Source organism: Falco cherrug, chromosome 4 (assembly GCF_023634085.1).
Source record: "Falco cherrug isolate bFalChe1 chromosome 4, bFalChe1.pri, whole genome shotgun sequence".
Classification (NCBI taxonomy): Eukaryota; Metazoa; Chordata; class Aves; order Falconiformes; family Falconidae; genus Falco; species Falco cherrug.
The window spans coordinates 92,938,547-92,963,154 of record NC_073700.1 but is presented as its reverse complement, the minus strand read 5'-3'; the positions used below and the strand labels follow the sequence as shown (position 1 = coordinate 92,963,154).

Genomic DNA, 24,608 nt, shown 5'->3' with positions numbered 1-24,608 from the left:
CTTGCTTTTTGCAAAGTTATTTAGGTGGTCTGGTTATCTCGAGAGAATCCAGAGCTCTCACCCCCATCAGGAGGCACAGGTCTGCTTCCCACAAGGTGACAGCCAGTGTCTGGGCTGGGGCATGGTTACCCAGTCAATGCCTTCTGCTAGTGCAGGGCTGGGGAGAAATGTCATCAGAGATTTCTTCAGCCTGTACTGCTTGGAAAAGGAGGAGATGGGAAGAAGGATAGCATAGCATAGAATAATTCAGCTGGAAGGGACCTACAATGACCATGGAGTGCAACTGCCTGCCTACTTCAGGGTAAAGAAATGTTTCCTCATGTCAAGTCTGAACCTTCCCTGGTGCAGCTTTGAACCATTAAGTATGTCCACTGTGAGTCACTTGAAATTTGTCCTTTTGTTTAGACATCATCCCATTATCTAGAGGTATAAAATAGATAGTGACTTGGTGGTGTCACAGGAGCGCACAGAATATCTGTATTCTCTTACTTGATGTTCAGTGTTTGAGTAAATGCCTAAAGTTGTGAGCTTGGTTCAGTAAAGTATATGCTTCCTCAGGACTTGACCTGGTGTCCCTGAGGGAAACAGATTGTTTCTGCTAACCCACAAAGGACTTGAAAGCAGAGCTGTTATGGTTTTAGAGTCTACCTGCACAAGGAGGCTAGTTTTGGAGTGATGTGACTTGATGTGTAACCACATCATAATTGGTGGCTATATGTGAGGGCTGTATGAGTGACAAGCCAGTATTTGAGAAATGCAAGAGCTGCTGAACTGAGCCAGACTAAAGCATGTGCAATCCAGTGGTCAGTTTCGGGTGGTGGCCAGAAGTGCAGGGTGATCAGCTTGTGTTTTAGAGCCTTGTGATGGAGGACATGTCTCTTGGATAAGATGATCAATGCCAGGGCCCAGATGTTTCCCATCCTTCTGCTAGGAAGAGATAACTTTTCCAGACTCAAAAAAAAGTGGAGAGAAAAGAAAACTGGTGTCTCAAGGAAAGTACTGAAGTAAGAAGCTTCTGGAGATTTTCACTTGGATTTCCTCTATATTCCAGTCTGCCCTAGTTAGACTGGATTATTGGGCATTGTCTAACAGCAATTGCTTATGGAGTAATACAAGAAATGGCACAAGTGATCTTTGTTCTGCATCCTTGCTTCTAGGTGGGGAAGGTGGCCTCTCAGCTATGCAGGAATGTAGCCGGATCTTTGTACAGGGGAAGCGTAACTAAAAAAGGGTAAGAGGTGCAGCGTGAGAGAGAGGCAAACGTACTTGGGCTCCTCCAGTGATGGCTGTACTTCCACTCAAGTGCTCCAAGTTGTGGTGAGCATGATGAGCAATGGAGGAGTGGGTGAAGAAGCTCAAGGACAGAGAATTGCTGGTGGGTGAGGGTATGCCAATCAGGAGAATATCTTGCTATGATATCTGATATTGTTACGTGCCTGGTCACTATGCTATTGTTTATGTGTTGTATTTTCTAATGAAGTGAGCTGGAAGTCATGGTAGCCTATATGGGCAGGATCCTGTTCTAAAAATCCCATGGTTTGTTATTTCCATCTATCTGTCTTAGATTCACTGTGCAGAAATATATGACCTAGGCCAAGCTTTTCAGGCATATAGTTACCCTCAGGAGAAAGATGTGAGTAGGTTTGCTACAATGAGCAATCTGTTTAGGGCTGCCAGAAGTAAGAAATCTCAGCTAAATGTAGAAAATCAGCCTGGACACTTCCAGGTTGGGGACGGGACAGAAAAAAAAAAAAAAAAAGTCACATTCCAGAAGCCAAAAGTTTTATCTGTTTATATAGTTTGTCTTCTTTCATCTCCTGATTCACAACTTTTCGGGTAGCCACGTGCTGTTGGTGACTGGGTGGGCCAGAGGCACGTGTATGTGTGTATGGCCAGGGAAGCAAAGCAGCTGTGCTCTTGGTTCTTTGAAGACTGGCACGGCAGAGGTTAGGAATGAGAGTGGCCTGGAGCTTGTGTGACCAGAGCCATTATTCTGTGAACTTGGAGAATTAGGGGATATTCAGTCTACAGAATGTATGTTAAAAGTTTGAATAAGTCACGCAAGGTTGTGTCTCAGTTTTGAAGTCAGGAGTATGTTTAACGTGGGCCTTGGTGCAAGGAAGGTGGTTTTGGTTCAGGCAGTTGCTGGTGTTTGCTCCTATTTTTCTTCATCTTCAAAATCCAGCATCAGGGCCCCTTCAGTCTTTAGGTGCCGATAGGGCCAGAGTTTGTACGTTCAGTGTTTCTATCTCTGCTTCTAAATCAAATTTGGCTGGTGCTCAGTAGAGTATTGAATAGCTTGCTTCTTTCCGCGGAGATATTTTGCACCTGTTTCTCTGTTACAGTCCCCGTGGGTACACCTTGGCCTTTGGAAAATATTTCTGTGGCTGTTGGAGAGACACAGAAGCTCAGAAACCTGTGCATGGAGTCAGAGTCCCTTCAGAGTGAGGTGGGAGCTATCTTCAGTTGTCTGAGGGAACAAAGTGTTTTCCACTGCAGAAGGAACTTTCGCATCACAGATGCAAATAACCTACAGTGTAAGAATCCTTTTATAACGAAAATGAATCATCAGTTATGTACAGTGTTCCTCTCTCAGTTAATGGAGGAGGACAATGTTTGGTGTACAACGTCGTTGCCAGGCAAACAGCAGCAACAAAAATCCATTAGGAGTTATTTCAGGAAATGCTGGGTGGCATGGCTTGTGGCTCTTGGTTATTACTTGTAAGTGAAAATAGTGGTTTCCTGCCTTTCCAGAAGTATTTTGAAACATAGCTCTTGTTTTGAATGTGTTTTGTGATCTTCAGGGTATATCCAAGAGACACATATTGTGCCTTTTCCATCCATCCAATTGATTTATTACTTAATTGTAGTAACTAATTAGAACCTCAAGTCCAGAGAGACAGTCAAATCATCCAGTATTTTTTTATCAGCAAAAGGTTGCTGCATATTCTTGTAACTTTGTGACCCTACTGATTTGTTTTATAGGGTGTGTTTATACTGCCTATACTGTTGATGTTTACAGCATGAGCATTTCAAATGGTGTGAGGTTGCTGGCATTTCCTGTGGGGTCCTGGGATTCAGCACTCTAGAAAACCCTGGGTGACTGACTCTGAAGGGGTCTGAATAGTCTCTGGCTTAGTAATGTGTGCACTGGCTGTGTGGTTCATGTGCTTGCAATTTATGTAGTGTTGGATAAAAACTCTCAGAAGCAGAATTTGCCTCATTATGAGCTATTATTCATTTGGTCTGAGCTTTTTCTGATCTCCTTATTAGACTTAAAATCCTCCAAGAATAGGTTTTCTTATGAGGAACTTTCTAAATGGGTCAGAAAGCCACCAGGAAAGCCTTCCTTCTGTGCTATTGTGCTTCAGATCCCTGTGTTCAATTGGTCTTGTGAAGGAATTTTGTTAATGACTGTGACTCAGAGAAAAGGAAAGTGCTGATAGTTGCTGCTGATGACACAATGCCTAGCCAGTACAGGGGAGGATCTGAATATCTCCTGTGAGGTTCACGTGACCGAGAGGATGGGTCTATCAACAACTGAAATGAAGCAGTATGCAAAGTGAAAGATCATGCAGATAAGGACTTAATAACAAAACCTTCTGCTATGATCTGAGAGTCTGTTAATTGTATGAGAGGGGTGTCACAGCACACAACTGATGTGTGACCAGGCAAGAATAAGGCCTCTTAATGTTTGCATACAGTATCTGTGAGAAAATAAATTGACACGGAGGAGGTTCAATAAATATAGGAGGGGATATGAAGATACCTATTCTGTTTGGCAAAACTAGATTATCTTGGTGTGTTTAGTCCACAAAATGATGATGGAAGAGTGAAAGTTAGTCTTTCCATGCCCAAGTCAGAGGAAGATTAAGCGCCAGAAAGAAGTAACTTCAGCTTAAAGGGATTGCTGGTGCAAGAACAAATGGACATAAGTTGACACAAATTAAATGATAGGTGATAACCATAGGTTAAAATAAGATGGGTAAGCATAAAAAACAAGCTACTTTTAAGATTGAGCTTGATAATTTTCTAAAACATCTGATGTCTTTATAGTCTTTGAGAGCAAAAACTGCTGGAGTTTCTAGAGGTGATCTTTGATTTGCTTGTAAAAAGCAGACACACACAGTTGTCTCAGCAGTCGCATTACTGTTATCCTCTTTTGTGAGTTTTAATGAAAAAGATTACCAGGAGATATGTTATATAGGAGATATAGGGCAAGCCAAGGATTTTTTTACAGGAATGCTGTTCCAAGTGCAGCAATGAAGGGGAAAAGAAAGAAAAGTCCTAGAGCAGAGTTTATTCAGACTGCATGTTCAATGTAAGGTTATCTACCTATCTGTGTTCTCGCCTTATCTAATGTACTTTTCCTCTTCCAACAGACAAATTTACTAGCAGTGTGAAATATATTGTTAAGCTCATCCGCCCTTTGGCTGATTAAAAAAAGAAAGAATTCTCCTTGACAGAATGTGTTTACTGGTGGGTAAAAAATACCTGCCTTTCTTTTTTCAGCCTCTCAGCTGCTTAATACAGATGCTGTGCTATTGTCTGTCAGTCTTGATGAGTCAATACTACGAAGTGGTATGTTTTTCTTTGCACTGTACTAGAAGTTAGACAAAGGATCTTTGAAAACTAAATTGGCTGAGGGGGCGTACTGGTGAAACCGATACCTTTGGCAGAAAAAGGTGGCAAGCTGTAGGAAACAGTTTTTAACAGGGCAGACATTAAAAAAATGAAGCCCGCTCAGGAAGCGGGCACCCAGTGAACTCGCATTTGAGTGATCCACATTAATCAAAGAACTGATCATACCTATAAAGATATAATTGCAATAAGAGGCTCTTGAGATTTCCAGGCAGTTATGATACAACATGATACTTCTGAAATGGAAGAAATTTGACTAGATCTGGTATTTTGCTGTCTACTTGGACAGGAGAGCATAGACAGCACATGAATATTTTGCTCTAATGGGGTGATTAGAGAATGATGTCTCCTACCTGTTGCAGCTGTCTTTCTGAAGGAACAGAAATTTACTTACAAGCTACCTGGATGTTGCTGTACCCCTCACCAAGATTTATTTGCTTCCAGCTTAGAATGGAAAAGAACTTCAGATTTGCACGTTTTAATATATATATTAAAAAATATTAAAAATGGTGGGATGGAAATGGAAGAAGGTCCCACCCACTTAGAAGAATGAAGTAAATATCTGCAGTTTTCCTAATCGGAGAAGAAAATCAGCCTAGACTTCAGCGTACATAGGGGTAGAGTGTGGCTGAAGAATATGCATATCTGAAGAGACACCGGTACAGGGAATCTTTGGAAACACCAGAAGTGATCTTTGGTGTGGGTCATGACTTGTTCTCTCAATGATTCAGCTGCTTTCTCCCAAAAGCTTATTACTACTCATAAACTTGAATAAAAACAGGCTATTTCAGGCTATCTGGAGAAGTCTTTTTTCCTTCCCATGTATCCCATACATAGGTCTGTTAGTTCTCTGTGTCTCCAAAGACCCCTACAAGACAGCCGTAGGGTAAATATGCAGAATTTCTGCAGTAAAAACTGCATGAAGTAAAATCTTCTATGATTTTCACACAGAGTGAACACAGAAATGCTCTGAATCCTTCCCCTTTTGGTTGCAGGGCTAAACAAACCTGGGATCTCACCTACACACACCCCTCACTGGTCCCAGACAATTCCCGGGCAGCAGTTAGCTCAATTGTACCTGGAGTCTTGCTAGTAATGCAGGTTAAGCATCCCCAGTGCTTTCTGTCCTGCTCATTGCATTGCTGTTCTACCTGCACCTTTGTTCCATGTCACTGTATGCCAGATGGGTGGGCATTACTCCTTATATGACACCATCCGATGTTTGGAAAACACTGACAACTGAAAACAAATCTATGCAGCCTGGAACTGGAAAATGCTTATTTTTGAGGGGGTTGGTGACACCTGTTGTGTTGGATGCTGTAAGCCCGGGAGCTGAGCTGCCCAAACACAGATGCTGGGTGGAGTGCTCTTGTTGCAGCATCCAGCTGGAGGGTGAAACACAGGTGAGACCTTGTGTGCAGCTGAAGCCCATGGTGACCAGGGAGTGCCATCTGCCCCCAGAGCGGAGGGTATATTCTAAAGCAGAGAACAGCGCGGTTAAAAGGCCCTTTTTAGCAGGCTCTTTCCTCACTGATCTAATAGCTCACTTGATGCTCTAATTCAGACATCGCTGCATGTTACGAATTTGCCCAGGCACTGCTTCAATATGGGGAGATACCTGGGACCCCCGAAGGGACCAGTCTGGCAGGCGATCTCTCAGCCTACCCATGCAAGCTGTCATTGCTGAGTTAAAAGCAAAGCCTGGCCTCTTGACCTTTACATGTTGGCTGTAGCAGTGTTTTCTGGCATGGTTCTCGATCTCGCTGGGTCCAACTATTCAGATCCCTGCCCCACGGAGGTTGCCTCAGCCTCTCGTTCACCATGCCATTACCCTGGATGCGATCCTGTGCAGCCTGCTGTAGGTGAACTTGCTTGAGCAGGGGGTTGGACTAGATGATCTCCAGAGGTCCCTTCTGACCCCAACCATTCTGTGATTCTGCGATCACCTCAGGCAGAGTCAGGTTTGGCTCTGGAGCTGTGTAACTGTGCGGTCACTCCCATGTCCCTGCATGCAATGCCCCGGGAGACCTGACTTGGCTGGGGTTTATGCTGCAGGTACCTGTGATGGACTCAAGCCAAGGAAGGGTGTCTTGTAGGACCTGGGGGACCTCAGGGCCCCCCTCTCCGGCCAACCTCTCCAGGCTGATAGGGAGGCACCGGTGTTTAAAGGGCGCCATCTACTGGCTGATGGGAGCAAAAGGAGGCGGTGAGTTCCAGAAGTCCCGCTGTTCACTAAAGTAAGTGCTACAGCCACCTTCATCAGCAGGTCAGGATTGAAGAGCAAGCAGGGAAAGCTGGAGTCACACTGGGTATTGGTCTTAAATAAAGCCTAACTTAAACTGACAACCTTAAGACTTGTCAGAAGATTTAAATTTTATCAAAAGTCATTCCTGGTTTCAAAAAATCCATTATAGTTGACATCCCGCTAGGAACCTGTGAGTCTCTGTTCTAGTCATATTTTGCATCCTTTTGTGGGGTTTCTTAGCTTGGTTGGTCTTGTCTCTAAAAACCAGCAGTTTTAAAGAAAGCAAAGAATTGGCAAGGTGTCTGTGTGCACTTATGATATGCTGTCCTCCCTATGTGTTCCTCGTGATTATTCTAGCTATAAAAGATAAAAAGTAATGGGGGGTAATTCCTGTCCTTGATAATGCTCCCATTCTTTCAGTTATAGTTTAATATTGTGAGAACCCCAAAGAGTCATTTATGCTTTTGACTAACTGCATACCGGCTGGGTCACAGAAATGTTGAGAGCTATGCCAGAATGAATCTGAGGCAGAAGAATGCAGGATTTGTATGGGGTTGTTTTTGTCCTAGGTGAAATCCCCGTGCAGTTCCAAATGTCAGAGGATTCCTTTGCACAGATCCTTAAATTTAATTTAATTTTTTTATTAAATGATCCTCTGGCCTTCCAAAATTGCTAGTGCATTTCTTCATATAGGTGGAATAATTTTACCTTTTTCTTACTGTACTATTAAGGCAATCAGGAAAAATGACATTTTATTTAGGACTTGGAAAAGAGTCCAATATAAAATAGAATTTGTAAGGATGACTACAGTCATCTATTACTATGTAGTGTTAATGGCTAGTGCTTGAATGTGGGGCAATTATATGATTCAATTATTATGTGGGACAAGACAATGTTTGCAGGTGCCTGTGGTATTCCCTGCTGAGTCTGAAAGCCAAACTGAACGAGACAGACAAACATGCAAACAATATATTTGGTGGCATTAAAAAAAGTGTTATATATCTGTCTGTGTGTTTACCTATACATATATATTCAAATGCTGTTACTGTGAACAGTCTTCTCTCCTTTATATGCATGGGAGTTGGTATTATCATTAATATTAATGTAACACTTAAATGTAACCCTTTTTATTTCTCTGTATTTTCTCCTTTCAGTTGCGAACGAGACAGGTGACAAAAATGCACGACCACTTTCACGATTTGCCCGTAAGTAGCCTTTTTCATTTTACCTGGTTGATTTCTATATCTACTGTAGAAATAAACACATGTAATAAAACTTGTAATCTCACATTATGTCCACTCTGTTATTGCAATTCATTTACAGTACTAAACTGCGGAATCACAGTACTTAGTTGGAAAAGTCACTTACAGAAATTCTGCCTTATTGAGCAGAATTGATACAAATTTAAACAAATGGAAGGCTTTGTGGCCTTACTATTGTTTCAAGCATAAAAAGCCATAACAATATAAATGTTGCAAAGCCAGCTGAATTTGACTGGAGTGGCTACAAAGAGATGTGGGTTAAGACTTAGAAGTAGCGTACAAGAAAATGTAATTAAACCTCACTGATAGCTCCTCCATTACCTTTTGATTCACACAACAAGGTTAAGAACAAAAGGTATGGCTTGGGATTTGAAACGTGACCCAAATTTGAACAAAACAAAGGGATGCATCTGGTAATGTAGCACCAACTGACCATGACTTTGACTTAGGTGAAATTATTAAAAACACATGTGACAAAATATGTTGGAATAAGGATGAAGATAGGAAATCCTGTTCATAATGCATGCAGTTTCATGATGATTTGTGATCACTTAGCAGGGGAAAATGCCCTTCTCATCTTTAAAAGGGGGGCATTTTCCATCATCGTGTGTGGTGCAGATCAAAACATCAAAATAATTTACATCTGTGGTGCAGTATTTCATACAGTCACAGGATGGCACTCTGAGCATGCCATACCTCACATAAGTAGCTAAGGTGCGTAATGCAGGCGAAACGTCAGTCAGTGGCTCTGAAATCTGTTGCGTGCAGTGATTGACAAGGTGGTGGAGCGGATTGAACAGTACTGAGAGATAATTGCACTGGCATTCCTTATTCCTGATTTAGGGTTTATTTTCCTTCACGTTGTAGAGGGTAAAGCTTAAAAAGTGGCTTTATTAGTCAGTCCTGGCTGGTTCAACCCTGCAAATGCATATGGCAAAGGAAATCACAGAGGAGAGAAGTGTAAATTTAAATGGAAACCTTTTGAAGTCTTTATTGCTCCACTTTTTGTCCATTACGGCTCCTGAATACTAGGTACTGAGTTGGAAGTTTCAGCCCAAGTACTGGTTTGTTCATGGATATCTGGCTTACCAGGACTTCATGCTGCAATACTGCCTGACCAGTAGGTCAAACACAGTGTCATGACATTTGGAGCTGAGCTGACATTTCAGTTCAGGTTTTGGCGTTCGTAAGAACTTGATTTTGGTGAATGTGTATAGGGGTGCAGGTCTGACCAGGTTCTGTTCCTGTTTTAATCTTGGTTCTTAACCATGCAGCTAAGCCTCATTTGCAGATTTAGGGGTGCCTGGCATTACATGGAAGAGAACAGACCGGCGGATGGCTGTCAGCTGAATGAAAGCACAGGATACCCCCCTTACAAGTCCTCATTGCATAGGTCATGCATGGGATTAAGTGTGGAGGTGAGGTCAAGGCCACAGGCTATTTGACAGTAACAGAAATGCAATGCAGAGAGGAACACTTAGATAAGCCCGGTTGGGAAATAGAGGCATAATATAGGAATGAAGGGAGATAATTCAAATGTAAACCAGACCTTCATTGTTAGAAGTTAAATTTAGTGATCTGGGAGTCAAGTCAAGTTTGAGGATTTAATGATCCAGCTAGCTTCTCATAGGTGTCATTAATGATGACTGTGTGGTCATGAGCAGTATAAGGTGACAACTCCGTGGGAATGGGAAGGAAAATTAGAAAGGGAACTGTGTTGTGGAAAGGAGGGAAATGTCTGAGGCGTGTGCCGTGCTAACATGAGTTAAATGGGTGATGCCCAAATACATGCTGAGAGTTCTATAACCTACTTTACCAAACCATGTTTCATCAAACAAACAATGGAGTGCAGGTCAAGTGTTCAGAAACATCCTGACTGAATAGCAGAAAAGGCTGCAGCATTTGAGCACGAGGATTCAAGCAGTCATAGAGAATTGTGGTTGTTACCCTTGTGTCGGAGTCACAAACCAGAGACTGGGTATCTTCCTGGATCGTGCCTTTCACATTCACTCAAATGATTAATTCAAAGACAGTTATTACCTTCATCTTCACAACAGAGAACAGAATTTCCACTGCTCTGTAACAGCTGCCCATTTGAGGTCAACAGTAAAACCTTCAGAGATCTCAGTGGGATCCACTGTTCAGCTGTCATTGATCCCTTAAACCATACCTATTGTGGCTGACCTTATTTACCTATCTCACTTTCTGTGCGTGCAACCAAAGGCAAAATAACCTACTGAAACCCAGATAAGCCTTGTCTGTGCTAAGGACTGTGTGCAGCTCTCTGGAGGATGTAGCTGTTTCCCTTTTAGTTCAGGAGCAAAGAGGGAAGGGCTGCTTGTGTTGTTAAGTGAGGCAATAGGAATGGTAGTTGTGTGGTTATGGGTACTGCATGTAGCTAGACTTGCAGTGTAACAATATTTTTAGGCTATATGAAAATTTGAACACCTACCCACAGATTCTTTAGGAAGAGTTCTGCTTTTTAAATTATAACACCTAAACCTATTTTGCTTTTGCCTCTAGCTCAGCTATAAACATCTTTGACAAGGTACAATAGAATCGAGGAGAGGCATTTTTGCAAATGTTTACACTTATTCATAAAGATTTGAAATTAAAATTAAGTGTTGTTCATTTCAATGCTAGGGCTACCCAATCTCCTGAACCCTTAAATGTCAAATTCCAGACATTTAGGAGACTGAATTTAAGAGGTTACTACTGTCTTTAGCAGCAGTTAATCTGCCTGGTATCCCACTATGTCATCTTGCTGTAAGTATCACTGTGCCATCAGTCTTTGTGGGGATTTAAATTCATCAGTCTTTCAGCATTTCGGGCAGTTGGAAGCTCCTGGTTGGTGTCTGCTCAGGCAGGCCCGTTAAGTAAAACCATCATTTGCTGAATACCCTTCACCTTGGCATAGCTGTGGGCGGGCTGAACACTGATAAGGACAGGTGGGCATGACATTTCATCGCTCTAGTGAAGTTGGTTAATTCATGACAGCTGGCTGATTTGCTGCTGTTGATCTTCAGAAGAGCCAAGCGGCTCTGGGTCTACTACAGCCTAGATCTAATCACAGGGGAAAGCTGCATGGAATGGATATCCATGATGGAGGAAAAGGTATGCGTGTATGTGCAGAGGACATAGGGAAAAAACTTTTTATGCTGAAGAAAGTGCTTGCTTTTCTTGCACTGTTTTTGTTTAAAGAGAAAAAGAAAGAAAAAGGAAAGATTTGATTTGAGTGACTATATGGTTTGCAGTGGCGATTCGTTTACCTGTCACTGTTGGTTTTCAGTGGTAGTACAAATACTGAGCTACTTAGTTGTATCAAGTAAGTGCAGAAAAAGGCTAATATGTCTTTTTCCTGGATGATGTAGTTGCCCTGTGCTTGACAAGCTGGAGAACTTACGGAATAAAAGAAAGGGCAGAGCTGAGAAGGTGGGAGTTTGGGAAGTGCAGCAGATTCCTTGCAGTAATTGTAGGGGAAGACCTCAAAATTATAAAAGTTCTTTCCCATAAAATATGATTTTAATAGTGCACAGCAGCTTTTTTTTTTTCTACCAGTGTTGGTGTCCTGCTATCCAGTCTTAGTGTGCAGCACATATGGCTGGATGGCAACTTATTTTGTTTTATTGATGGTTAAACTTCTGTTTCCAGTTGTGTTGAGTATGCCATACTTCTGCAAAAGAAATGGTCGTCCCCATATTCTGGGGAATCACAATATTTTTGGCTCTACCAGAGGTGGTCTGTATGGTTGGGACATTTAAAATTCTTACATCCTTTATATTTCCCCTTACAGAATGGGAAAATAAATGCTTACCTTTTCAAGTAAAATTAAGAAATTTTTGGAAATTTTGGTGGTGGTCTAAAGAACAGAAACAGTGGTATTGCCATAACATCGCAAGTCCTTGAATGATAGAGATGCATTGATGTTGCATTTATTTCTGCAGCTGTTGCATATATGTTACTTGGCTTTGGACTACCTGGTGTGAGAATTAATTTTTCTAGCTATTGTAGCACAGGATTTCAAGGTTACCTGTAAAGCTGGGTAAATACAGTTCTTGCACATTAAATACCTATGATAATTAAGAGCAGAGTAATCTAAGAGCTTTCCTGATTAACTGGGAAGTAGTCTGAAAATTATTTTGCTGTGGAGAAGATAGATGAAGATTCTTGCTGATCTGTCTTTGCACGATTTAGGCTGTGTGAAAACAAGACATTTAAGACAATGAGCAAAATAAGGCTGCCATCACCTGTCTGTAGCAGTAGACATTGCTGTTTCTAACAGGGTTGTTTCTCCTGGCGTATTCTCAGGAAACATGGGATAACAACTCTTCTGTTTGGTTTCCTGTTGCATACTTAGTGTGTACTGCAACAAAAAGTCAACCTTAATCCATGTGTTAGGTCCACTACTTGCTTAATTGTCTCTGCTGGATAACTGTGTCTGAATGCTGGGAAAATATTTTAAAATCTTACCTGTACAGTCCCTTCTAAAAATCAGTTGCTGACTTCAGAAATATCCCATTTATCAGAGGTTTGGTTGTTGTTTTTTGTTTAGTTGGTGGTTCTTGGTTTTTTTTTTTTCATTTTGCACATTGATAAAAAGCCCATGGAGAATGACTACTAGCAAAGTTCATATGCCTTACTACTTCAGAATTCAGTAAGATTAATGCTTGCTGCACCTCTGTTGTGGGAGATCTCTTAACTGAAATAATCAGTATTTCAGTACTTAGCTGTTCTTTCTTAGGATCTGCTAACTCACCTATGTATATTCTATTATACTTGAAAGTTAGAATGTGGCATGTGTGTTTGGTGTGGTGGTATCACTAGGATTTTTGAAAGTGCCTAATTTATTCAGAAGCTGTTCGGAAATTTTTGAAAATATGAAACAGATAATTAAGTTTTATGAAATGTAAGTCATGTATTCTGGGGGCAGGGAGGAGATCTGACTGAAGGATGCTAATTGTACTTTGTCAGTGGAACTAGACTTACAGATGAGGATGGGTTCTCTGAATGACATGCAAGAGGCACCGGTGACACTTCTAAATACATTTTAAAAGATCATCCATAGAAATATTTTGGCATTTGAATGTCTACTGAGAAAAGCTGAAGTTTCAACAGAAAAGAAATATGCTTACTGATACTAGTCCTTCAATTATATCTTTAATCTAGAATTTAACCACTGTTAACTTTAGTGTAAGAAAGCCAACAATTAATATTGTATGTATTTGCTACTTTGTTTTTTGATTAGTTCTTTGGTTTAAAATACAGCCACGTCAATACATGCTAAGCTATAATCTAAGTATAACATGGGGAGGATGTTTTTTATTTAGACGTGAAAATTCCATGTTTAGTAATCAAATCTTTTTATGGGAAGCATTACAGTTTGGGATTTGCAATGACCTGAACATTAGTGCTTATTTCCACTTTGAGCTTTATTTCAGGTTTTCAGGCTTAATCCCCAAATGTGGTGATGCAAAGGTAAAAAGACAAATCATCTTTGTTTTCCAGACTGCTGAGAGACTGCATGATAGGCCTGTGAATTTATTTTCCTTCTCACTCTGTCTTTTTGCAGGCTCTAAATCACAAAACTGCTTGTGGAACACCATTATTGGTGGGCTGACAGGTAACCTCAAGGAAAAGCCGAAGCCAACCATCATCAGTGACCCTAGACCTCCTGAAGAAATTTTAGCAGATGAACTACCACCAGTGGACAGTCCTGAGGCATTGGTGAAAACATCTTTCAGGTCTGACAGATATGAGTTTACTTTGTTTAGCTCTGAGAGGGTATCTTTTTAAGGTTGTCTGCAGTGTGGGTTTCGTGGAAGAAATCAATACTGAAGGACTCCACAATGCTGTGTATCTTTGTACTGAAGAAGAGTGGAAAAAAAAGGGGTCCACAAATAATACTGACTGGGCTCATCTTCTGCTTCTCAGACCTCATTAGCCTTCTTAAAAGATTATGGACTAGTCAGATACAAAGTCTGTAACTAGTCAAAGTGGTCAACAAAGACAGCTCATTATATGAAGATGCCTTTGAAGGTTGGTGTAGTTTCATTTGAAAGTGGTTTAGTGATGAAGACTTGGACTTTAGGTCAGATTATGTGCTTTATTGATGCAAGGGAGAGCTAAACCTTTTTCTGTTGATGTAATGTCTTGAGAAACATCTAGCGTTAATTTATTTTGCCAAGGAGAAGGATTCTGGCCAGGTGCTTGCAAGCAAGTGGTTGCTGCTGTTGTAAAGCATGTGGTACATCTATTGTTGGGTTCTCCTCTCTCTTATTTAATTATATGGAGGTACAGTTGTCAGATGTTTCTTGGAGGCGTGTTTTCTGAAAATAATTTTCTCAAAATGAGGTAAAATAGAGAAGCTGTGTGCATGCAGTGGATCTTTGACCAAAACATGGAAACTAGTGTGCCTAGCAGAAAGCTAAGTGAGTGGCAGAATTTATTTTTCCAAGTGTTTTTTGAGCTCCTTGTTGTTGAAAAACTATGTTCTACTTTGCTACTAAACATGCATACAAGCATAAAATGGTTTTTGCTTTGGATGAATTTCTCTGACTACAGTGATTTTGATTATACCTCAGTCTGACAAACTTAATTCAGTCTTCATATAACCATTATTTTGAAGGTACTTATTTAAGTAATTTTATTAAGCAGTAATTTCAGATGTCGTGTTTATACTGCTTGACATTTAAAAACATATTACCATAAACTGAGTTTATGTCAGTCTGTATAAATAAACCCTGTAATTCCATAGCGCATTTTCATTCTTTAATATTGCCATTGAAATTATTTAGGACAAGTGTTTTGGAACCTGGATCCTCCTTTTATGATGACCTGTAGTACTAAATAGCTTTTAAATGCTTTGTGTCTCTGATATTTAAAATCTCTCTTTTTCAGCTTTCACTTCTATAACAAGTTCTGGGTAGCAGAACATTACTTTGCTGTTGTCAAGATAATATCAACTGTTTTATATGACAAAATAATGTCACAGCGTTTCAAATGGCATGATTTGATTATGTGAGTAGTGGTGACTTTTGGAAGAAGTGAGCTGGTACATAGTGTAATAAGGACTGATGAGTTGGAAAATGTAATTTAGCAAAATAGTTTCACTAATGCAGTTTAAATGGCTTTATAAACATTGCAGAACCTTTGCGTTTCATCAGTATAGAAATTACTGTACAATGTGGCATTTCTGGTGGCTTTTATAGGTGGAAATCCAAACAAATTGTTGTTGCAAAGTAAATTTTAACGGTCTAACTTTATATGAAGAAAGCCCCTTATGTGTTTAAGAGCTATGCAGAGGAGTGGAAGACAAGAGAGTACGTTGCAATTACTGTCTGAAGACATGAGAAAATAAAAACACTGTGATGTTTTTATTCAGTTTGGGATCTTGTTGATATTATAGTGCCAACTGGGGCTTAGGAGGCAATAGCACCTTTTGTGCAATAGGTTGCGTGTTTGATTTATCAGGGTCTTCTGTGTGTCATGATTTTTAAGTGTTTCCTTGACAGAATTTAACTGGTGTGTCTAAGTGCCAGTGTTTGCCCAGGGAGCACGGGCTCCCCTTGTTTACTAGACATTAGGGAAAGATGTTGCTACCCTGTTGCCTTTTGGGGAATGAAATGCACTTTGCAAGTTGTCCAGTCCAGCATGTCTTAATTAGGAATCCAGTGGCTGAATCTCAGGGGCTGTGTAGGGCAATGTTGGGTTGTATGAACTGATTTTAACAGAGAGAACCATGCCTTGGCTTTGAACATGATTGCTACAAACTAAAATGCAGCGAATCCCTTCCTACCAATTCACTGCTGTTACAGCAGTGTATGATAATACTATCTTCCATGCACAGTTAAAAAGAAAATATCTCCCCAGTGTCAAATGAGTCACACTTCCTTGTGATTGCATATCTTTTTATGTGAATACATATAAGTAGCATGAAATCCCAGTTGCCACCTCTTGTATTAGATGTTGTTTTCTACTGTGCAGTACTTATTGTTCTGTAGCTTGGAAAATTAGGGAGAGATCTATATTTGATTTTGTTCAACATCTAGATATGAGCTGAAACACACTTAAACAAGGAGGAATGTGATCATTTCAGTTGTACTTTTCCTGCAGTAATAACCCATCTTTAGGATGTAAAGCAAAAACTAAATGAAAACAGCCCCCTCTCTACACCCTAAATAAGTATAGTGCATGATCTCTCCATAATTAAAAAGTTTTCTGATGGTCCTGAATATTTTTATACAATTATTTTAATATCTCTTCTGAAGATACCAAGAACAAGCACAAGGTTGGTCTGAACAAGCTTGAATACCTCTCTAAAGAGAGAACTGCAAGAGTTTGTAGTATGTTCTTGTTGGCAGTATTGCACTGAGTGGGAAGTTGTAAGTAATTTTGTGTCTTGACCAGTTATGCTAGTGCAGTGCTGAAAATACAGATTTTAAGATCCATTCTCTCTGGCATTTAGTCTATTTGTCTAGCAAAGGCAGGGGAGGCCCTAATTTAAATTACATGTGAAAATACAGTGGAATATGGAGAATGGCAGATTATCCCCTTTTGACAAGAAAAGAAAGTATAATTAGACATATGAAGTGTGGACCAAGAAGCTGATCGCTTCTAAGCAACAAATCAGATATATCCAGTACCTTTCTTTGCACAAATGTGTAAGTTCATGATTACAGGACCTGCGATCACTTTCTTTTTGAAAAGCTGTGCATGGATCAACATCCCTGTATGTACAACTGCTGGCAGCGGATCGATGCCCAGGAATACTGGGTGGTGGGTGTATGGTCTCATCAGGGCTGCGTGATCTGTATGTTGGCTGGGGCTGGCAGTGGCTGCTGACAGTGAAGTCTGTAACTTGGAAACTCTCTTCCTAGATCTGCTTTTAGATCTGCTAGGTCCCTGTAATGAGCAGCAGTGCTATCAGTATTGGTAAGAATTAACAGTGGTAATTGATGAGCTCTTAAGGAGGCATGTAATAACTTTACAGCCTGCTTTATCTTCTGCCCGCTGCTCCCTGGCCGCATTACCCAAGCAGGCATTTTGATGATGCCTGGCTGGCACCCACCAGGGGGTGCAGAGAAACAAGAGACAGGTTTGGGTGTTCTCCAAATACCACTTGAAAGTTTGTGGAACTGCTTTCTGTTGGATGGTACAAGAGAAACTGCTGCATTTGTCCCCAGGCTGCCACCTGGAGTCAACCAAGTCACCAGGGTGGCACTGCTCCAGCTGAAAATCTGGTGTGTCCAAGATGTCATGATTTCTCCTAGACTCATTTGGTTTTGATGTACAAGAGAGATGGAGTGTTTATTTTGAGTCTGGAGACCTGGGACACTGCATTGGGGTATATGGCCATGGTGGTGCTTATGCAGTGTAACGTCTGTGCTAGATCTTGTGGCAGGAGAGATCCTGTGGTACAGGGTGACTGAGACATCCAGGGAAGAATGGAGATGTTCACCTGAGACAAAACGTTAAGTGCAACCTCCCATCCTAGTCCAGGGCCTGCATGACAGCTAAAGCTGGTCTGGAATCACAGAGTAGTCCAGCCGGCTCTATCTAGCATGTGGGGGCTTGGGGTGGGAATGTTCCCAGAGGGATAAATCAGAGTAGCAGGCAGCTGAATAGTCAGCAGATGAGGCAAAGACCCTCTGTCCTGTACCACACAAGCCTTACTGGATACCTGCGTGGCTATGCTGGACTAGAAAGTGATACATACCATCTGTTACCAAGGCCATGTGTCCTGGGAACCAGAAAGGCAGATTCAGTTCCTTCCAGTTCAGGGTGCTTTTAAGCTCGTGGCTTGCGTGGGTTCTTAATTTCTGTCACCTTTCAAAATATTTCTTGCTTTTAGCTTGAGGCTGGTAACATCCCTGCTTACCTTAATAGCTGATTTTCCCAAGTCAGTTGTAAAGTTTCTGTATCTTTCCAAGGACAGTTTGCTTTGCTTTCCTTATCTGCTTCTGTTCTGCTTTGGGAGTCTTAAATCACATCGGTGGCTAATCTTCCTGTATTTCTGGTTTGGTCATGGGTAACATGAACTCTTGCTCATGCCAGCTACCGGCCACTTGGTCTACAGAACAGAGGTGATACTGCAGTGCTCCAAATGCAAAAAATTTGGTCACAGCAATGTGTGCTGGGAGCCAGAGCCCACAAGCCTCTATCGTGTGGGTCAAGGTGGCATCGGTGGGAATAAAAGGTATGAGCTTTCCTTCCCCCTACCTTGCCTGAACCATAGGAAGAGCCCATCTCCAGTTACATGGCAGACAGGGACCTCCAGGACTCATCCTTTACTACCTCTCCTGTTTTGACACTCTCTGGGCAGCACCAAAGCTTGCAGTAGCTACCTAAGCTGGGAAGTGAGGCCTGAAAATCAGAGAGGGAGGTGATGCTGTGTGGGAGGGCTGTGGCCATGACCACAGAAGAACAGGAGCTGAGGGCTAGTTATGGGGTAGAATAAAGCCTGCCCTCCCTCCTGGGTCTCAGTATTTGTTCATTGCCTTTTTTTGTTTGGATTTTTCTTCTTGTTTTTTAAAAACACACAAAAACATGAGATAAGTCTCACTTGCCTTAACTTTTTTTTTTTTTAAAAAAAAAAAAAGACTGCGGAAGGCTGGAAACATAAAATATGCTTTCTCATTGGTTTTTATAACCATCAACAGCAGATCCATGTCTCGCTAAACGTTAAAATGTGAGCAGTCTCTCCTGAAAGCCACTCTTCTCAACATCTTTCTCAATCCAGACTTATTATAAGGCACTTTACATGCATTAAACTTAAATTCATCTCTATTCTATTGAAACCTGTTGCTTATTCCTGTTATTTATTGATACTCATTATGATGAATAAGAAGTGAAAAGTGTTCTGTTCATTAAGGAAATGGCTTCCACATAATTTGTCTCTCTTCTTTTAATTGTGCCTCCCTTCTAGGTGCATGTTATGCTTTGTGAGAGCTATGCACTCATTTCTTAGTAGATTGAGATTTATGAGTCAGAGAGGGAATGATCAGAGGAGAAAGATTTATACCGGTTACTGTTCAAAGGCTCTGTTCTCTCTCTCACTTCACGTATATTCACACGGGTCCAAGAGGAAGGTGTTTTTTCAGGCAGTTGAAAGAGAAATGGACTTCTCTCTCTCTCTCTCTCTCTTTGATATCACAGTCTTCTTGTTCTTCATAGGATAGATTTATTATTGATGACAAGCAAAGCCAGCGATTCTGTCCCTGTAAATATCAGACACATCAAAAGACCCAAGTTGAGAAATTCAGACAGACTGTGGGTGTCCTGGCAGAGCTGTGCCTCTGAAAGGCAGGGAAGAAATCCACTTCCCAAATGAGAATGAGAGTTTGAGCTGAAGCTCTGTGGATAAACAAAGTCCTGGTAGTAAGGAAGTCCTGCTTTGAGGACTGACCATGACCACGCTGATGTACGTCACCTGAACCTTTTATCAAAATAAACTCTGAGCATTTTTTTTGCAGCTGTGCAAGGCTTCCAGTTCTGGCTTTGAAAGCATACAGATCACCCCGAGCCCTTGACATGGACTATGTTAGCCCCCACCGCACACAGAGGGGGATCATATTTTTAAATCCAACTGTGTTGTACCTCTACAGGCCCGTCAGTCTCAAATGTCTGTGCAGCACTCACATGGGTATACAAGGCTGTTCCAGGGGCTGTGATTAGTTGCTTGGCTTCCTGAAGTTGCCAACCCTGTCTTCCTTGCGGGTTTACAGAAGAAACTACATGCGCAGGGAGTTACAACAGGAGAATACACAATTCTAAGGATAGTCTATCCTGATGAGGAAGTGTTTAATAATGCACGATTTAGTTGTCTCTGCCATGAGAGATTTATAGCCTTTACACAGTAATACCAAGCTGGGATGCCTTGCAATTCCCATTGACATAATTTTTAGCTTGGTTTCTTAAGGAAAACTGGCTATCCTTTTCCTAAAGAAATTGCTGTATGTCTCTCAGTCAGCCTTCCCATTAACCTCTTAGGTGTAGCTGAACCTGATCAGTAACTTATCAGAATGGTGGGCATCTCAAAGGTACATAGTTCCTACCTATTTTGTGACAATTGATGGTAGAATAACAAAGGATTAAAAAAAAATCCATTGAAGGAATGGATAGGAGAGAGAACAGCAACGCGCTTCCGAGAGTTACTGTCCTGCTGACCAGCACTACCATACTCTATAGCTTATCAGCACATCTGTAGCTGTGAACCAGGCACCGTGTGTGACCACACAAGCAAGCAAGGCAATGTTTGGAGGAGAAGCCCAAGAGCAGAGTGGCAGGAAACACAGCAGGTCACAGAATGTGCTGCTACGGGGAAGGTAGGAAAGACATAACACACAAGTGCGTAAGAAACCAGTCACAGCTTGTGCTGCAGCTTTGAGTACTATAATTAATACTAATGAAAGGTATTACTGCTGCTACTATTATGCTATAAATTGTGCCTAATCACCCTGGTAGAGTGGACCACATATCTTACTCTGGTAGATTGAGTGAATTCTATGCCATGACCCCCTCCCTTCCTGCCATTGGTTATACCCAGGTGATCTTTCTGTGCCCATTGAGAGATCTAGGGTTTCCTGATGCGAACTGACTCTCATAGTGTCACCTAACAGGGAGGAGCAGTTGGGCTTTCAGGCAAAATAGCATTGGAAGGGGGCTGGTGCCCACCTGGCCTATTCTTCCAGCCTACAGCCTGCACTTGAAGGGCACTGGCAAGGAGGGGATGCGGGCTCTGGAACAGAATTATCATTCTGGCAGTCTGTGCATGTCCTGTGGGCTGCAAGTTGCTCATCCTGTTACTGAATTAAGACTGTTACGGTATATGTTTCATTCCCAATAATAAAAAAGGGCTAGTGGCTTTTTTACTCTTGGCAGTCAGAGAGAGTGCGATGAACAGAGATAAGTCTTCGACTAATCAATTGCTGAAGCTTTATCTTGAGTTCTTTAATTTGTGTAAGCAAGAAACATTAAAAAGGCACTCAAAGGAAATTCCTATACAGTTTAATCTGCTTTTAAATGGCTGGCTGATGACAATGAAGTAAAGTGGTCTGTTACACTGTGATGTTTTCCTAAAGGATGTGGTAAAAGAACCTCCAGATTCAATCCAGCCAGGGACAGATTTGGTTTCGTTCCGAGACCACAAAACCTACAAGTAAGAGTTCAGGCATACTTTGAAGTGAATAACAACAACAGCAATTATGAAATTACCTAAAATAATCTTAAGGCTAATGGATAAGAGCTTAATCTTCACTAATGTTTTGCATTTCTTCTTAATGTGAAGAGCCTTGAAGGAGGAGGAAAAAGGGATACTTAAGGCAGTCAGATCTGGAGAGAAAACTGTGTTCTGTCTTAGGAAAATAGTAGCCTTTTATGCACTGAAATACAAATTTGAGTGTGGTGTTTTGGGTTTTTTTTGTAATAAAACCCAAGTGAGAATCTACACTAAACATTTATCTGGGACACATTGGAAATCCTCATACCTGCTGCAGGTGTCACCCACCCAACAGATCTGATTGTTGATTCCCCTGGGAATGCTATTAACACCAGGCCCTAGGTTCTTGCAGTCACCTGTTGGCACCCCCTGCTCTGTGTATCTCTCTTTTAGATCTGTGGCTTCTGATGAAGATTTTTGTCTGGTTTGCCTCCCTATGCAAAATGATTTTTGGTAACTGCCGTATTTTCTTGGAAATTCTTTTGCCAGAAATTCGCAGCCCAACCTACCAGTGACTTTGCAGACATATAGCAACGTCTAGGTAAGTAAAGCTGCTGTGAGTTGTCAACACCCCTTACCCACATAACTTGCTGGTGGCTGTTCTTTATGTGGTTTTTGCATGTTAAGCTGCCTGCTGCAATTTCTAGAAACTATTTTATGTAATAGAAAGGTCTCATTTGGAAATTATCACACTATCCATCTGAGTACTCAGCACTTGCTGACGTCAGAGCCACGGTGTCTCTAGTTTGCAGATTGTGACATTTATTTTTAGTTCCAATAATTTTTGGATCTGAATCTACTGAAGTGTTCACAGCGAGACTGCTAAAAGTATCATGTGTTACTTGGTTTCCATCTGAACTTTATAAATTGATCTAAACTTTATAAATTGACTCAGGTTGTTTTGAAACCAGGCCTATGGTTTAAATTTGCTGTCCGTGCTGCTCTTACTCTGGCAAAAAGCAATCTCGTATCTTCTTTTTGGTGGAAAGGCATTGATTCTGAGGTGCGGAAATTGACCTAGGAATAATGGGCTTTGGGTCACCATTTGTGCCTAGTGATTCCTTCTGTCATATATGTACCTTTTGATCTGTCTCCTTTTCCACGTGAGCACTTAAGAGTTCCTGGTCACAGCAAATCTTCTCAGCTCAGCTGAAAGAGGACCAGACCTGGAGTTCTATTTCTTTTAAATAACAGCTACTGAAGAGCGTTTACTGTAAAATTGATCAGAAGCTTTTTTTCCTTCTTTGCAAATGATGTGCGCAGGCCTCATTCAGATCAGTGTGAGCATCTGTAGTTGTGGTTGCTAAGATGAAGATAACATTTATACACCTGGTACTTAGAACCTCAAGACTGATTTTTGTCAGGTAATTGTCACAAATCGTATCTGCTCCTGAATCAAAAAGATGCTTATTATCCTACTGCCTTCTTGCAGCAGTTATAGTTAAGTCTGCCCTAATTCCAAACGGTATTATTCATAATCAAGTAATACTCAGTTTCATTCTGAAGAGGAGTTGTTGAGAAAATTTGATTCCTCTTATGGCACTGTACCCTCTTTTGAGGGCTTCTTCACTTCCTAAATTGTTTTAAAGTTGTTCATAATATAATTATCCACAATGTCAGCAGTACTTGAGTGAAATAATTACAGAGTACAGTAGTGTAAATACAGAGGGCCAAATGTGGTGTAAATTGGCATAAAACTCAGTTGACTTCCATGGAGTCGTACTGATTTACTGCAGCTGGGTATGTGGCTTGGTATTTCAAAACAGTGCTCATACACTGAAGTTTGCAAATTTGTTGATTAATGTTATGAAACTGATAAACATGGCAGAGTGTTTTTGCTGGATCATGAGCAATGCTGTCTATAATGCGTTAATCAAGTGGCCGGGGTTAGATACAGCAAATTCCTGTCTAAGGAATGCCCACTGGCTTTCACAAAAGCTCCGTGAAGCTTGCAGACTTTTAATCAGTACACCCTTTAACTGTTTACCTTTTTTCTCCACTGCTTAAATGCTGATTCTAATGTAGCCAAGGTACTTTCTGAGCATCTGAGGATGGTGTTGGCAAGCCATGACCTGAAATGTAGGTTTTCTTCGTGTTGCTTGGGCTTTACATGTTTGCTCATTGCACTAATTCTCTGGAAAAAAAAAATACTTCACACTTTTTTGCTTTATAATTTGTTATATAATATAAATAATTGTGTTATCCTGACATATCAGCTCTAGTGCTAGCAAAACTGTCCTAATTTCTTACAAAAGAAATCTTATGCATTGGTATCAACAGAATACAGGCTCCTTGGTTTGTGCTGCAGCAGAACATCAGCCAAATTGCCCTTGTTTGTTTGTTTGTTTGGGTTTTTTTGAAGTCATTTCATAGAATCACATAATGGTTTGGGTTGGATGGGACCTTAAACATCATCTACTTTCACCCCTCCTGCCGTGGGCAGGGACAACTGCCCATTTTTTTCTGAACTGAAGTTAAACTCAGATTTGTCATATGCTGTATGTCATTCTTTTTGAAACAGTTGTACAATAATTAATGAAAAGTTTCTAATAGCACAAATTGATTCAGTATATTTTACAGAGATTGATTTTTTATTTTTTTTTTTTCCCAGCATGGCTTTGCTATGTATGGCTTATACAACTATGATTTATGCTGTTTAACATTAATGACCTGGATGGTGGGGCACAGTGCACCCTCAGCAAATTTGTAGATGAAAAAATAAGTCCAAAAACAGGGGGAGTGGTTGATAGAACATACGGGTGGGCTGTCGTCCAGAGGGACCTCCGCAGGCTGGCAGGAACCTCATGCAGTTCAGCAAGGGGAAGTACAAAGTCCTGACCATGGTGGGGAACAACCCCATGCACCAGTACATGCTGGGGGCTAGCTGACTGGAAAGCAGCTTTGCTGAGAAGAACCTTGGGGTCCTGGTGGAAACAACTCAGACCATGAGCCAGCAATGTGACCTTGCAGCAGAGGTGGCCAACAGCATCCTGGGTGGCATTAGGAAGCGTGTCACCAGCAGGTCAACTTTACCCTCTGCTCAGCACTGGTGAGGCCACATGGGGAGTGCTGGGTCCAGTTCTGGATTCCCCAGTATGAGAGAGACAGGGCTAGTAGAAAGAGTCTAGCAAAGGACCTTGAAGGTTATTAAAGGACTGGAGCATCTAACATAGAAGGAGAGGCCAGGAGAGCTGGGACTGTTCAGCCTGGAGGAGAGAAGGCTTGGGAGGAGCTTGTCAATCTA

At 41.3% G+C, this 24,608-nt stretch overlaps 1 protein-coding gene across 3 annotated transcripts in view; it reads left to right on the top strand.

Annotated features, from left to right (window-relative positions):
• Positions 1-24,608, top strand: part of PDE1C (phosphodiesterase 1C) — a 370,389-nt gene that overhangs the window by 96,305 nt on the left and 249,476 nt on the right. For all 3 annotated transcript variants that reach the window (XM_055708678.1, XM_055708672.1, XM_005432084.3), the window contains exons 2-3: positions 8,041-8,091; positions 13,718-13,889. Coding sequence is in view for 2 of the 3 variants with exons in the window: in XM_055708672.1 (XP_055564647.1) it covers positions 8,041-8,091; positions 13,718-13,889 (223 nt within the window). In the remaining variant the exon portion in view is untranslated. The remainder of the gene's footprint in view (positions 1-8,040; positions 8,092-13,717; positions 13,890-24,608) is intronic.